The sequence below is a fragment of the Perca fluviatilis genome, chromosome 6, assembly GCF_010015445.1.
Source record: "Perca fluviatilis chromosome 6, GENO_Pfluv_1.0, whole genome shotgun sequence".
NCBI lineage: Eukaryota > Metazoa > Chordata > Actinopteri > Perciformes > Percidae > Perca > Perca fluviatilis.
Window position 1 is genome coordinate 38,545,990 of NC_053117.1, and position 13,296 is coordinate 38,559,285.

The following is a 13,296-nucleotide window of genomic DNA, read 5'->3' on the forward strand; positions in this document are numbered from 1 at the left end:
GAATGCAATTTCGCGGATGTTTTTATGTTTAAAAAAAGAGACCTTACTCTATAACAGAAAGGTCGATCTCCTTAGAAATCCTTTCTATAATGTTAATATTAATCTGAGCCTGTCAGTGGCAAAACGAGCACTTTTGTAAAGGTAAATACAAGCTGGACAATTGCCCTATTAACTTACATTGTAGCTATTAACTTACGATCTCGCTTAATACTGGACCGATATCAAAGATTGTTGTTCCCATCAGTCACTTAGACACAAAAACATAGGAACATAGGGTCCAGGTTGAGAAAAAAAAAATGGTAGTCACCCTTTAAAGAGGCGCTATGCAGTTTTAGCCATTTCTTCTCTGTTTTCTAGCTTTTTGCTGGCAGGTATCTCTATAGCGCTCCCCTACAGCTCCTATGTTTACTCGTGTCTGACTCCTCTCTCGGCCAGTCTTCCTCTGTTCCTCCGACGATGCTTTCCGAGCTTTCTGCTTCTTTTTAGCCGGCTCAGCCATGACGATAGTGTGAAAAACTCCATCTCTACCTTGTTAGCCGCTTCCTGAATGTGCGTATGTGCGTTTGTTTAACATGTGCAGTGCCGTGAAGCAATTCTTTCCATGGCGAGACCTGATAGCACGCCATACTTCCTGATGCTGAGGCTCGCCGGCCGAAAGTTGCAAGGGTGGTTTTTCCGCTCACAGGTGCTAGGGGGAAGTGAGACGACCACCATTCAACCCAAAAAAAAGTCATATAACCATTCCAATGACTCCGAAGCTGTTCAGTTAAGGTAAATTAAGCTAATAAAAAAACACTGCATAGTTCCCCTTTAAGATGTGTTTGATTTTGTGTTTATGTTGTACAAGTTTGATGTGATTTCTCAGAGAAATTAGTTTGATCCAAGCTGAACGTGCAAACGCTAGAAGCATGCCCCTTTTAAAACATTACAGATTTACTTTCTCTATAAAAATCTCTCTATTAAGTCACCGCCAGATGTTTTGTCTTATTTTTGCCAAATGTCTAAAACTAACTCACATTGTATCTTTCCAGTTTTCAGCTTCCCGGCCAAAATGCTTTTATGCTTCTTAAAAAGCTCATTGAAGAGTTATAATTTTGGAAATTGTAACTCAGTGTCTAAATGTTGCACGACAGACTTTTACTGCAAATAATTTGGCGCAATGTGACAACGTAAGCAGGGCCGTAGAGCGTGTTGGGGTTTTAGGAGGAAGGTGACAGGCATGATGGTATCACAAACATTTCCCTTCAATCATTCTGTGACAGCGAGCCTCGGCTCTATAAACAGCGCTGAGCTAAGGTTAGCTTCTCTCTTGCTGTGGGGTTTCGGTTACACCCTGCCCAGTAATCTCTGACCTATATGGGAATCCCAGAAAGGGCCAAAGTGAAAGGGATCCCTCTGGTCCCTGGTGCAAAACAGTAATGCATGCGCTGGTGACCGGCCAGAATGTAGCACATGACGAGAGAACGAGCACTGAAAAAAAAAAACTGAATGTGAAAGAGAAATGGAAATGAAAAGTGAATGCAACGATCCGTTTTTTAAGATATTTTTTTTTATACAAAGCACTAACAAAGATGTCTACAACATTTATGAAAACAAATTCAAATGCAATAAAAAAAAAATCCCCTAACAAAATCCACTTCATCTTTACCCCGGACTTATGTTTTATGTATGAGAAAAATCTGGATCATATCCAGGATGAGTAAGTCATTCCATTTCAATTATGCCGACCTCATGCCAAACGACTTTGGAAGCGACTCCACTGTTGCAGATTAATTTCCAATATGGGAATGAAATCTAGGGATGTCCCGATCAGGTTTTTTTGCCCTCGGTATCGGTAGATACTCAAAATCAAATGACTCAGACTCTGAGTATCTACCGATACCGAGTCCCGATCCGATACTTCTATAATATATAAAAAAAGAATAAAGAAGAGCGAAAAAACAGATCCAGGATGTTCCTTATTTTTTATTTAATTCACCTCCAGACCGCAGACATACTCGCGCTTTCCGCTTCAAGCTGCTTCTACTTTGCCGGCATTTAACCAATAGCGTCGCTGCAAGAAAGTGATGTCATGCCGCACGCGCTGCTGTTTCTGTGTGGAGTCAAAAGGGTCTAACTCTGTGTCACCGAATAACTATAGACGTGTTAAAAAATAATGAGAATACAGTACAGGCCAAAAGTTTGGACACACCTTCTCATTCAATGTGTTTCTTTATTTTCATGACTATTTACATTGTAGATTCTCACTGAAGGCATCACAACTATGAATGAACACATATGGAATTATGTACTTAACAAAAAAAGTGTGAAATAACTGAAAACATGTCTTATATTTTAGATTCTTCAAAGTAGCCACCCTTTGCTTTTTTTGATAACTCTGCAAACCCTTGGTGTTCTCTCAATGAGCTTCATGAGGTAGTCACCTGAAATGGTTTTACCTTCACAGGTGTGCTTTGTCAGGGTTCATTAGTGGAAGTTTTTCCCTTATTAATAAAAAAGCAAAGGGTGGCTACTTTGAAGAATCTAAAATATAAGACATGTTTTCAGTTATTTCACACTTTTTTGTTAAGTACATAATTCCATATGTGTTCATTCATAGTTTTGATGCCTTCAGTGAGAATCTACAATGTAAATAGTCATGAAAATAAATAAAAAAAACACATTGAATGAGAAGGTGTGTCTAAACTTTTGGCCTGTACTGTACATCTGGACATCCCTAATGAAATCACGAGAGTCTTTTTCCTGTCGTCTCAATCGTTTGGAGTAAGCAGTGGTGTAGTGTATGTGATACGCAGTATACCCCACTAAGAAAGCTCCAGGATTTCCGTATACCCACTTAAAAATGCCCAATGACACGCAACAACATACTTTCCATTATATTTATGGTATATTTTGAATTGTCATGTGTGTTTTTCTTCTTCACATAGGCTAAATAAAGAGATTTCCACCGTAAATTGGTGCATAAAAGTGTATCCGAATGCAGGGAATGAAGTCGTTGCTCAAAACTTCCCTGGGGGAGGACACCCAGACCCCCCCCCCCCCACTATGATAGTACAGTATACCCACTACAATACATTAGACTACACCACTGGGAGTAAGGTGGTCACAGAACTTTTAAAATCAGTCATATTCCCGTCTTGACGTTTCGACAAAATCATTTCGTTTGATATCGTAAATTTGAAGTCTTGGTAGTGAAATCTTCTCAGTGATTAAAAACTCAGTGACATCATGACAGAGTGACTTTAGATGGAAGATGGTGTCACACTTTAGTCTTTCCAGAGTCTTTTTGTGTCTTCTTAGTCGACATCCTTGAAAGTGCGCCAGATGTCCCTCATTTAGTTGCCTTGGTTTTCCTTTGTGTTGGTGTTCTAACCTCCGGTGGATTTCTGAGGACTATCCTCAGATCTCTGCAGGGTAAATCCAGACAGCTAGCTAGACTATCTGTCCAATCTGAGTTCTCTGTTGCACGACTAAAACAACTTTTGAACGTACACATGTTCCAACAAAACAAGTTCCTTCCCGAGGCTATTTTGCAGAGCCAACGTGGCTCCGTCCGGCGCTCAGCGGTGCCCAAGACGATTGTGATTGGTTTAAAGAAATGCCAATAAACCAGAGCATGTTTTTCTCCCATCCAGGAATGCTGTGTGGACTAGGCAGACCCTCCTATGCAGCGCTGTGGAGGAAGATCTGGCAAAGCGAGACTAGTGTCTCCTAGTGTATGCCAGGCACAACACTCATATGATTTGGTCGACTAATCGATTAGTTGATTTAATCGACAAATCTCTGCACTTTGAGTTAGCAGGCCTGACCTCAAATAAAAAGATGCTGGTTCTCCGCTGGCAACTTCCTCACACACCTACACATGCAGGGTACGATGGCTCATCACTTTCCTGATGTAATCACCATAGAGCGTTCAGTGGCTAGGATGCAAGGCGCGACGAGAGAACTATTTCACAGTGGGCTGGTGCGTACGACAAGGTAAAGGAGCTAGTGAAATGATGTTTGCCTCCTGTCTGCTGTGGAGTAGGGAGGTCATAAAACTCAGCGTCTTTAAATGGGAGATGAAGTCTTTTTCGAGTCTTCTAGCACACTGCAGACATTGGATTCCTCCCGCGACAGAGATGTGAGCTCACACACACGGCAATGCTGTAATTCTGTCCGTTGTTATTATCCCAAAAGGGCTCGCTGTGCCCTGCTGGCAAATAACTCAAACAGAACTCTATCTTCCTTTTGGCATCCAGCACTTTTGGAACGCCAATGTTGAATTCGAAGATGTCTGTCTGAGGCCCTCCGAAGCGTGTCTGCACGTACGTGCACGGCACATCTCTGTAGCTCTGCCACGAGTCAAAGGTGACGCGCGCACGCACGTCCTTCTGGAAACTGATGTTCCTGACTCGCACCGTGCCTCGCAGCGCCTGTTCAGTCACGCTGCAGTTCTCCAGGGTGACCATGCTCTCCGCCAGCTTGGCACGAAAGGCCTTGAAATCGGCGGAAGGCTGCGGGAAGCCCAGTTTGAGCCGAGTTCCTGGGCAGCAGGTGCTGACGGTGCAGCTGTAGCCGTCCCCCGTCATGCTTCCCAAACCCCGCAGCGACGGCAGCAGGCTGAGGTCCGACTGCTCCTCTTCGTCGGAAAACTCTTGCACGGCCGTCAGGGACAATCCCCGCGAGTCGGCGAAGATCACGCGCCTGTTCTTGTTGACCGGGAGCCAAAGGTCGTCGTCCGAGTCGTCGTCCGAGTCCAAGGAGAACGGGAGCGGGGGGGTCAGATAGACTTGGCTCAAGATGTCTGAAACTGGAGGACGGATGCAGGGGCGCTGGGGCTTCAGGATGGGGACCCAAACGTGAGGACACAGATGTTCACGTTGGTTCAAGCACAGCCTGACGGCAATCTCCGCAAGTCCGGCAGATTGGGCCATCGACCTGAGGCCGGCCGGCGGCAGGAAACTGCCAAGAGAGAGAAACAGGGATTTCAATGAAGACCGCTGCCCTAGAAGTGTGATTAAACTTGTGTAAATATTGCAATTGTGCTGTTATTAATGAGGGGCATTAAAGGGTAACTCTGTTTTTCTCCCCATGTTTAGTGTCTAAGTGACGGATGGGAACAACAATCTTTGAAATTGGTCCAGTATTAAGTAGAGGTGTTGAAATTAATCAAATAATCGATGCATCGAATCGTGGACGTGGACGATGCTGCATCGATAATCGGCTGGGCAATAATCGATTATTTCTGTTTACAATTTAATGTAGGCCTGACAACATTTCTGTTTATATATTCTGGTATGTTTTGCACATTCAGGAAGTGCCATGTGCTCAGTGCTGTATAGTTTTATGTATCCAAGTTATTTAGTATTAGAGCACTGCAGAATGTTTCGTTTTTGAAGCTTGGAAAGCTATGAATTAAATATCCTACATGGCTTTAATAGAAACATGTATGTGACGCATCGTGATGCATCGAGATATTGAATCGAATTGAATCGCTGACATGATAATCGTAATCGAATCGAATCGGGAGATCAGTGAAGATTCACACCTCTAGTATTAAGCGAGACGCAGAACAAGCTTCAATGTAACGTGTGATGTGCAATTGCGCACCTTCAATTTGCGTCGATTTAAAGTTCTGTTTTACCGCTGACAGGCTCAGATTATTATTCTAAGTGTCTGACAACATTATGGAAAGGATCCCTACAGAGATAGACCTTTTTGTTAAAGAGTAAGATCCTTTTTGTTTAACATGAAACACCCCCGAAATCACCATCACCAAACCCACCAGACTCCATGTAAATAATCAGGACTTTTAGTGTGTATAGAGCCAGCATATCTCCACCAGACTCCATGTTAATAATCAGGACTTTTAGCGTGTATAGAGCCAGCATATCTCCACCAGACTCCATGTTAATAATCAGGACTTTTAGCGTGTATAGAGCCAGCATATCTCCACCAGACTCCATGTTAATAATCAGGACTTTTAGCGTGTATAGAGCCAGCATATCTCCACCAGACTCCATGTAAATAATCAGGACTTTTAGCGTGTATAGAGCCAGCATATCTCCACCAGACTCCATGTAAATAATCAGGACTTTTAGCGTGTATAGAGCCAGCATATCTCCACCAGACTCCATGTAAATAATCAGGACTTTTAGCGTGTATAGAGCCAGCATATTTCCACCAGACTCCATGTAAATAATCAGGACTTTTAGCGTGTATAGAGCCAGCATATCTCCACCAGACTCCATGTAAATAATCAGGACATTTAGCGTGTATAGAGCCAGTATATCTCCACCAGACTCCATGTAAATAATCAGGACTTTTAGCATGTATAGAGCCAGCATATCTCCACATGTAAATGGGTGAATTAAGGGTTTATTTCAACCAAACCAGAGTGGTGATTGTTGGAACAGTGGAAAGATGAACCACGACGGCTTTTTCATAGTTTTATTTAGTTTCTGTTGACTTTGAATGAAGGGTGTTTTACGATGATAAAAGTCCTGATTATTTACATGGAGTCTGGTGGAGTTTGGTGATGGTGATTTCGGGGCTGTTTCATGTTAAACTAAAAGGATCTTACTCTTTAACAAGAAGGTCTATCTCTGTAGGGATCCTTTCCATAATCTTGTCAGACACTTAGAATAATAATCTGAGTCTGTCAGCGGCAAAAACTTTTAGTGGACGCAAACTGAAGGTGCGCAATTGCCAACTGAAGTTACATTGCATCTTGTTGTATTGCTTAATACTGGACCAATTTCAAAGATTGTTGTTCCCATCAGACACTTAGACCCAAAAAAATACGGGAAAATAGGGTCCAGGTTGAAAAAACTGAACTTACCCTTTAACGAGATGCATTACGGAATGCATCACAAGATTAAGGTTCACTCTTGCAAGACTAATGCACACATCACAGCAACAGAATCACTACACACTACACAATCTGCATTAAGCGCTTACGTTGTACTGGACATCTCTGTCCTGGTAGTCTGGTGCTGAGCGCTGGGAATATTATCCTCAATGTTGTGGTTGGAGTTCTTTAAAATAGAGAAAAACATGCATGTCTGTTTTGAAAGTATTTTGATGAATATTGTCAAATCATTGATCTGATACATGCGAGAGGAATTGGCAAATATATTTTAAATCTTACTTACAAACTCCCATGAGCAGCAAGTTGATGTGTGTAGTCTCAGTCATGCCTCTGAATGTCCCACAGCATCCTATTTATACCTCCGTTAAACCCCGCCCCCCATCCCCTCTCTGGACCAATCAGCTACGTCTTCTGGTTCTGTTATAATGTTGTTTTAGCCTCCTTTAGTTTAAATTTCAGATCATTTCCAGCAACTGTCGAAAAATTTGGGAAAAAAAGTTCAAATGTAAAAATGTAAAAAAAAAGCCCCAAAAAAGATGTGAAAAAAACCGTCAAATGTAAAAAAAAAAAGACATTTTTTTAAATAAAGCTGTCGAAAAATGTGAAAAAAAGCGTCAAATTTAAAAAAATATAACGCCCCCCAAAAAAACGGTCAAACATTAAAGAACCCCAGAAAAGTTGAAATAAAGCATCAAAAATAAAAATAAAAAAGCAGAAAACAAAGACAAAAAGACACGACAAAAATGTGAAACGTAAAAATGTGAACAAAGCGGCAAACATGGAAAAAAAAAGCGAAAAAAAAGAGGACAAAACGTAAAAGACAAAGTTAAAAACCTGTACTCTAATTCTGTCTTTGACTGTCACAGTCATTCTTAAAAAAGGAAGATGTGTTTGGAGTTTTGCTGATTGGTTGTAGTGCTATCCTATCGCGTGCAGAGGGGAATTTGAAAGACAACCGTTGATCCCGCCCCTCGGATTGAGCCCAGCCAATCGGGAGCTCCCAGACCCCAACATCTGGATGTGGCTCTGGCTTGTCAGGCTATATTCCATCTTTTCCTTCTTTTATCGTTGGTGTATTTATCATTTGATTTTTAACTTTCATATTCTTTTCTCCATTTTCCATCTCTGTTTGTTGTCTTTGTTGATGTGTATATGTGTATATTATGTTGTTATTTGATACTTTGTTGTTACATATTAAACTGAAATCATACTCTATGTTAAAAGGGAGACACTTTATGAGCCCCTTGTTTTTTTTTTTTTTTTTTGGTCTTCTTTGCACATGTTTTATTTGTGACGGATTGGTTATTTATGTAGAAATTATTTTTTTAATAAAACAAAATGAAAGTAAAAACTTTTTGGTGCAAGAATACCACAAGAAATAATAATAAAACAAATTGAAGTGAGATGAACAAACAGAAATGTATCTCTTTTTTTTTTTTTTTTTAGATAAAAGAGAAGTTTTCCTTTGGGGGACATAGTTTAAAGTTGGAATAAAAGGAAATGGATCTGCATTGTGTCCTCCTAACCGTGCCGGTTCAGTCAGTACTGTGTGTAACTCTACTCTGCATTGTGGAAACTACTGGAGTCACAGCGGCTCTATTCTCAGACCGCTCCTGTCCTGAAAAGATCTTTGCCCCCAGAGAGGGTCGGTATCATCGACTGACGTCAGTATGTGGGATGCAGGGGGCCCGGTTTCAAATCAACAGCAGTCAGCCGACTGGAAGCTGTTCAAGAATCCCTGCAAAGTACGTGAGGAACGCGCGTTACATGAAACCTCCTCCACAGCGCTGCAGAGGAAGGTCTGGCGAGTCCACACAACATTCCTGGATGGGAGAAAAAACGTGCTCCGGTTAACTGGCATTTCTTTAAACCAATCACAATCGTCTTGGGCGGCAGTGGACAGTATATAGTGGACCACCAGATCCCGTGTCTCTGGAGGGAGACCAGTGAAGGATATTAGAAGCTCTTTACCGGTGATGGCTGAGCTTGAAGACGTAAATGTGACGTGAGCAACCTGTCTGAAAGTGTGAAGTCTTCTGGTAGCTGTGCCGAGAGAAATCTCAATCATTCCCAATCTTACAGAGACGGAGAGCGTAGGTATATGTAAGGAGATAACATGGGCACAGGCTAATTACTGATCACTAACATGCTAGTTAACATTAGTCATTAAACCTAAACAGATAATGGAAGTCCAAACTGCCTGCGAGCTTCTCCTGTACTATACGGTAATTCCTCTACTGTGTGACAGTAAGTCTCGTGGTTATGATCCAATCGTTAGCCTATTGTTATAAAAGCGTCTGCTACGGAGCCATAACGTGAGCTACAAGGTAATGGAGCCTTTTATACATTGTTGTGTTTCTTTAGAAATAAACAACGGACAAATAGAGTCTTTAAACGCTTCAGATGTCAAGTTATTCTCCGTCAAAGTGACGTCAGAATGAATGGGAGCCAATGGGATGCTAACGGGAGGTGATCGCTTTGTAGCATCAAAATGGCGCCATAGGAGGTTTGAGTTCTGAAGAGAAGCTAACCCCCCTTGGTTCGAGATGAGCCTGCGCAGAATCGATCACCGTTTTTGACTTCCTGTTGGAAGGGTATGGGGGTGTGTGTCCCCCTAGGGGTACTTTGGAGGACTACAGGGGGTACGTGTCCCCCTAGGGGTACTTTGGAGGACTACAGGGGTACGTGTCCCCCTAGGGGTACTTTGGAGGACTGCAGGGGGTACGTGTCCCCCTAGGGGTACCTTGGAGGACTACAGGGGGTACGTGTCCCCCTAGGGGTACTTTGGAGGACTGCAGGGGGTACGTGTCCCCCTAGGGGGTACCGGAGGACTACAGGGGTGCGTGTCCCCCTAGGTGTACTTTGGAGGACTACAGAGTGCGTGTCCCCCTAGGGGTACTTTGGAGGACTACAGGGGGGTGCGTGTCCCCCTAGGGGGTACTTTGGAGGGCTGCAGGGGTACGTGTCCCCCTAGGGGGTACTTTGGAGGGCTGCAGGGGGGTGACGTGTCCCCCTAGGGGGTACTCTGGAGGACTCCAAGGGGTACGTGTCCCCCTAGGGGTACTCTGGAGGACTACAGGGGTGCGTGTCCCCCTAGGGGTACTTTGGAGGACTACAGGGTGCGTGTCCCCCTAGGGGTACTTTGGAGGACTACAGGGGGATGCGTGTCCCCCTAGGGGGTACTTTGGAGGGCTGCAGGGGTGCGTGTCCCCCTAAGGGGTACTTTGGAGGACTACAGAGTGCGTGTCCCCCTAAGGGTACCGCGGAGGACCCGCGAGGGTGTACGTGTCCCCCTAGGGGTACTTTGGAGGACTGCAGGGGGTACGTGTCCCCCTAGGGGTACCTTGGAGGACTACAGGGGGTACGTGTCCCCCTAGGGGTACTTTGGAGGACTGCAGGGGGGACGTGTCCCCCTAGGGGTACTTTGGAGGACTACAGGGGTGCGTGTCCCCCTAGGGGTACTTTGGAGGGCTGCAGGGTGCGTGTCCCCCTAGGGGTATACTTTGGAGGGCTGCAGGGGGTGCACGTGTCCCCCTAGGGGGTACTCTGGAGGGACTCCAAGAGTGACGTGTCCCCCTAGGGGGTACTCTGGAGGACTACAGAGGGTACGTGTCCCCCTAGGGGGTACTTTGGAGGACTACAGGGGGTATGTGTCCCCTAGGGGTACTTTGGAGGGCTGCAGGGGTGCGGTGTCCCCCTAGGGGTACTTTGGAGGACTGCAGGGGGTACGTGTCCCCCTAGGGGTACTTTGGAGGACTGCAGGGGGTACGTGTCCCCCTAGGGGTACTCTGGAGGACTCCAGAGGGGTACGTGTCCCCCTAGGGGTACTCTGGAGGACTACAGGGGGTACGTGTCCCCCTAGGGGTACTCTGGAGGACTACAGGGGGTACGTGTCCCACTAGGGGTACTCTGGAGGACTACAGGGGGTACGTGTCCCACTAGGGGTACTCTGGAGGACTCCAGAGGGGTACGTGTCCCACTAGGGGTACTCTGGAGAAAGTTTGTCACTTTTTTCAAATTTTTGCAGCTGTTTTCCACCTTTTTTTGAAGGTTTTGTCGTTTGTTTTGACCTCTTCTTGCCTTTCTTCCTGACTTTGTTCTACGGTCTTTTTTTCTTTGAAGTTTTTGTCACTTTTTTCAATGTTTTTATCAGCTCTTTTTTCCAGTTTGTTGCTCTAATGTTGCCTTCCTTTTTTTCTACTGTATTTTCCCCCGAAGTTTTTATTACTATTTTCGACCTATTCTTGCCTTACTTCCTTCTTTCTACCCTCTTTTTCCGAGGGTTTGTCGTTTTTTTTAAACGTTTTGTCTCCTTTTTCCATCATCATCTAAATGTTTTCCAGGTCCAAGGCTGTTGTTTAGTAAATCTATCGCTGACATCGCTGTATTCTTCCTCTTTATATAAACTTTTTCTTCTACCAAAAATATGAGAATTATGTGTCTGGTTGAACTGCCAGGGGGAAGAATGAACATGTTAAAGTCTGTCCTTTCTTGATTAAAAGCTCTGATTTCACTTCCTACTTTTCTTTCTGTGACTCGATTATTTCTAACTGTTGTCTCTCGTCTAGTCTCTTCCAAGGTTCTTTTTTTACATTTTATTTTAGTTTTGATGTTATCTTTATGGATTCTCCTTCAACTCTTTACACAGCTGCGCTGCTTTATCCTTTGAGGTGACAGAAAAGTGTTTAGGAAAAGACATAGGACAATTCTTTGTTTGTTACTATTGGATTGCAGCCGTCGCAATGCACAGATTTGATTCGCTAATAGTATCACATGAGATAAAACGCATGTAATTGATCTGAATTTCCTGGCTTAACCAGTTCTATAAAAGGTTAGAAATGCTGCAGAAACTCTGTCATCAAAGCGTAGTAATTCTCAGTGATTTATTAGTTATACAATGGTGCTCATAAGTTTACATACCCATGCTAAAGTTGACTAAAAATAGGAATAAAAAAAATCATCTTTTGGAAATTGATCTTGGATTTTGGAAAAATCCATTCATGTCAAATCCAGGATACTATGCATCCTGGTAAAGTTCCCTTGGCCTTTGGAATTAAAATAGCCCCCCCACATCATCACATACTGTACTCACTTATGCCTCCTGTATTTTAAGGAAGAACATTTATTTATTTACGATACATTATTCATTCACAATGAAAATTGGTGTCCTTAAAGGATGGATTTTTCCTAATTTTGTTAATCAAGCCATTAAGATCAATTTCCAAAAGATGATTTTAGTCCACTTTAGGATGGGTTCAAACTTCTGAGCACCACTGTAGGTCTGGGTCCTGATAGGACAGCGTGTGACTGTTAATGGGATGTTTTAGGACAACAAACTAGAGGACATTTTGATGATTAAAGACTTGATTACAAGAGGTTATACTGGTCAAAAATTGACTAAGTCCAGAAAGGTGACTGTCTTGGAAGATGATTATGTTGGATGCAGCATTTAATAAATAATAAACTCAAAAGCTTTTACAACCAATCAATCATTTACAATTTTTTATTTTTCTCAAAAACCACATTTTTAAATGCTTTAATTTCCCAACATTTTAATATGAAGGAGTTGTGTTCATGTACTCTAACTGCTTCTCTGTTTGTTATCACGGGTCTAAAATATTTCCTGGATAGATCATGAAGACCCTCCCAGTGTATTATTCCTAATCTCATAATAATAACACTGGATTATAAGATTCCATATTAGCTGGATCAGCAGTGCAGGTCAAAAGGACGACAGTCTGTTGACACGTAGTTCAGTTTTGCAAAGCCTGGCGCTCCCTCAGTCCCTTATTAGTTCCAAAAAACTGGGCAATTTGTGTGAGGGCAAACAATAAGCACTGATTACTACCACTGGGACTCTTACATAACAATATTATTACAACAATTATGTCTCAGAGAAGACGACATCCTTTCAGGGCCAAATCAAACTTGTGAAGCAGACGAGAGATAAAAACATATTTACAATTCTGGATGTGGTAGCTGAGGCAGAGAGATGCAAAGTTAACTCAACATTAACAGGATTTCTATTTATTTATATATATAAATAATGACAGGAAGGCATATTAATTTAAAAGTTAGGTGTAACTATAAAACTTACGCACTTTAAAGCGTGTAACTTGGGTAGGTACTAGAGCTGAATCGATTAGTTGTCAACTATTAAATGAATCGCCAACTATTTTGATAATCTGTTAATCAGTTTTAGTCATTTTTAATGAAAAAGCATTCTGATGTCAGCTTGTTAAATGTGAATATTGTTCTAGTTTCTTCTCTCCTCTGGGACAGGAAACTGAATATCTTCGAGGACGTCATCTGGGGCTTTGGGAAACAACTAATCCATTAATCCAGGAAATAACCGATAGATTAAATCAGCGATGCAAATAATCGTTAGTTGCAGCCCTATACAGAACATAACTCAGGTATATAACAGGGCTGTAGCACTCAAG

At 42.8% G+C, this 13,296-nt stretch overlaps 1 protein-coding gene across 2 annotated transcripts; it reads right to left on the reverse strand.

The window, feature by feature from the left end:
* Positions 1 to 3,630: 3,630 nt before the first annotated feature.
* zgc:77112 (uncharacterized protein LOC406459 homolog) lies at positions 3,631 to 7,188 on the reverse strand. 2 transcript variants are annotated; one of them, XM_039802694.1, is made up of 3 exons: positions 7,137 to 7,168; positions 6,943 to 7,019; positions 3,631 to 4,944 (listed from the first exon to the last, which is right to left on the reverse strand). In XM_039802694.1, the coding sequence occupies exons 2-3, from the start codon at positions 6,954 to 6,956 to the stop codon at positions 4,083 to 4,085; spliced, it is 876 nt and encodes a 291-aa protein (XP_039658628.1). In that variant the 5' UTR covers positions 6,957 to 7,019; positions 7,137 to 7,168; the 3' UTR covers positions 3,631 to 4,082. The 2 variants fall into 2 exon arrangements, with proteins under 2 accessions (XP_039658628.1, XP_039658626.1); XM_039802692.1 differs by having other exon boundaries at positions 6,943 to 7,188.
* Between the last annotated feature and the right edge of the window lie 6,108 nt (positions 7,189 to 13,296).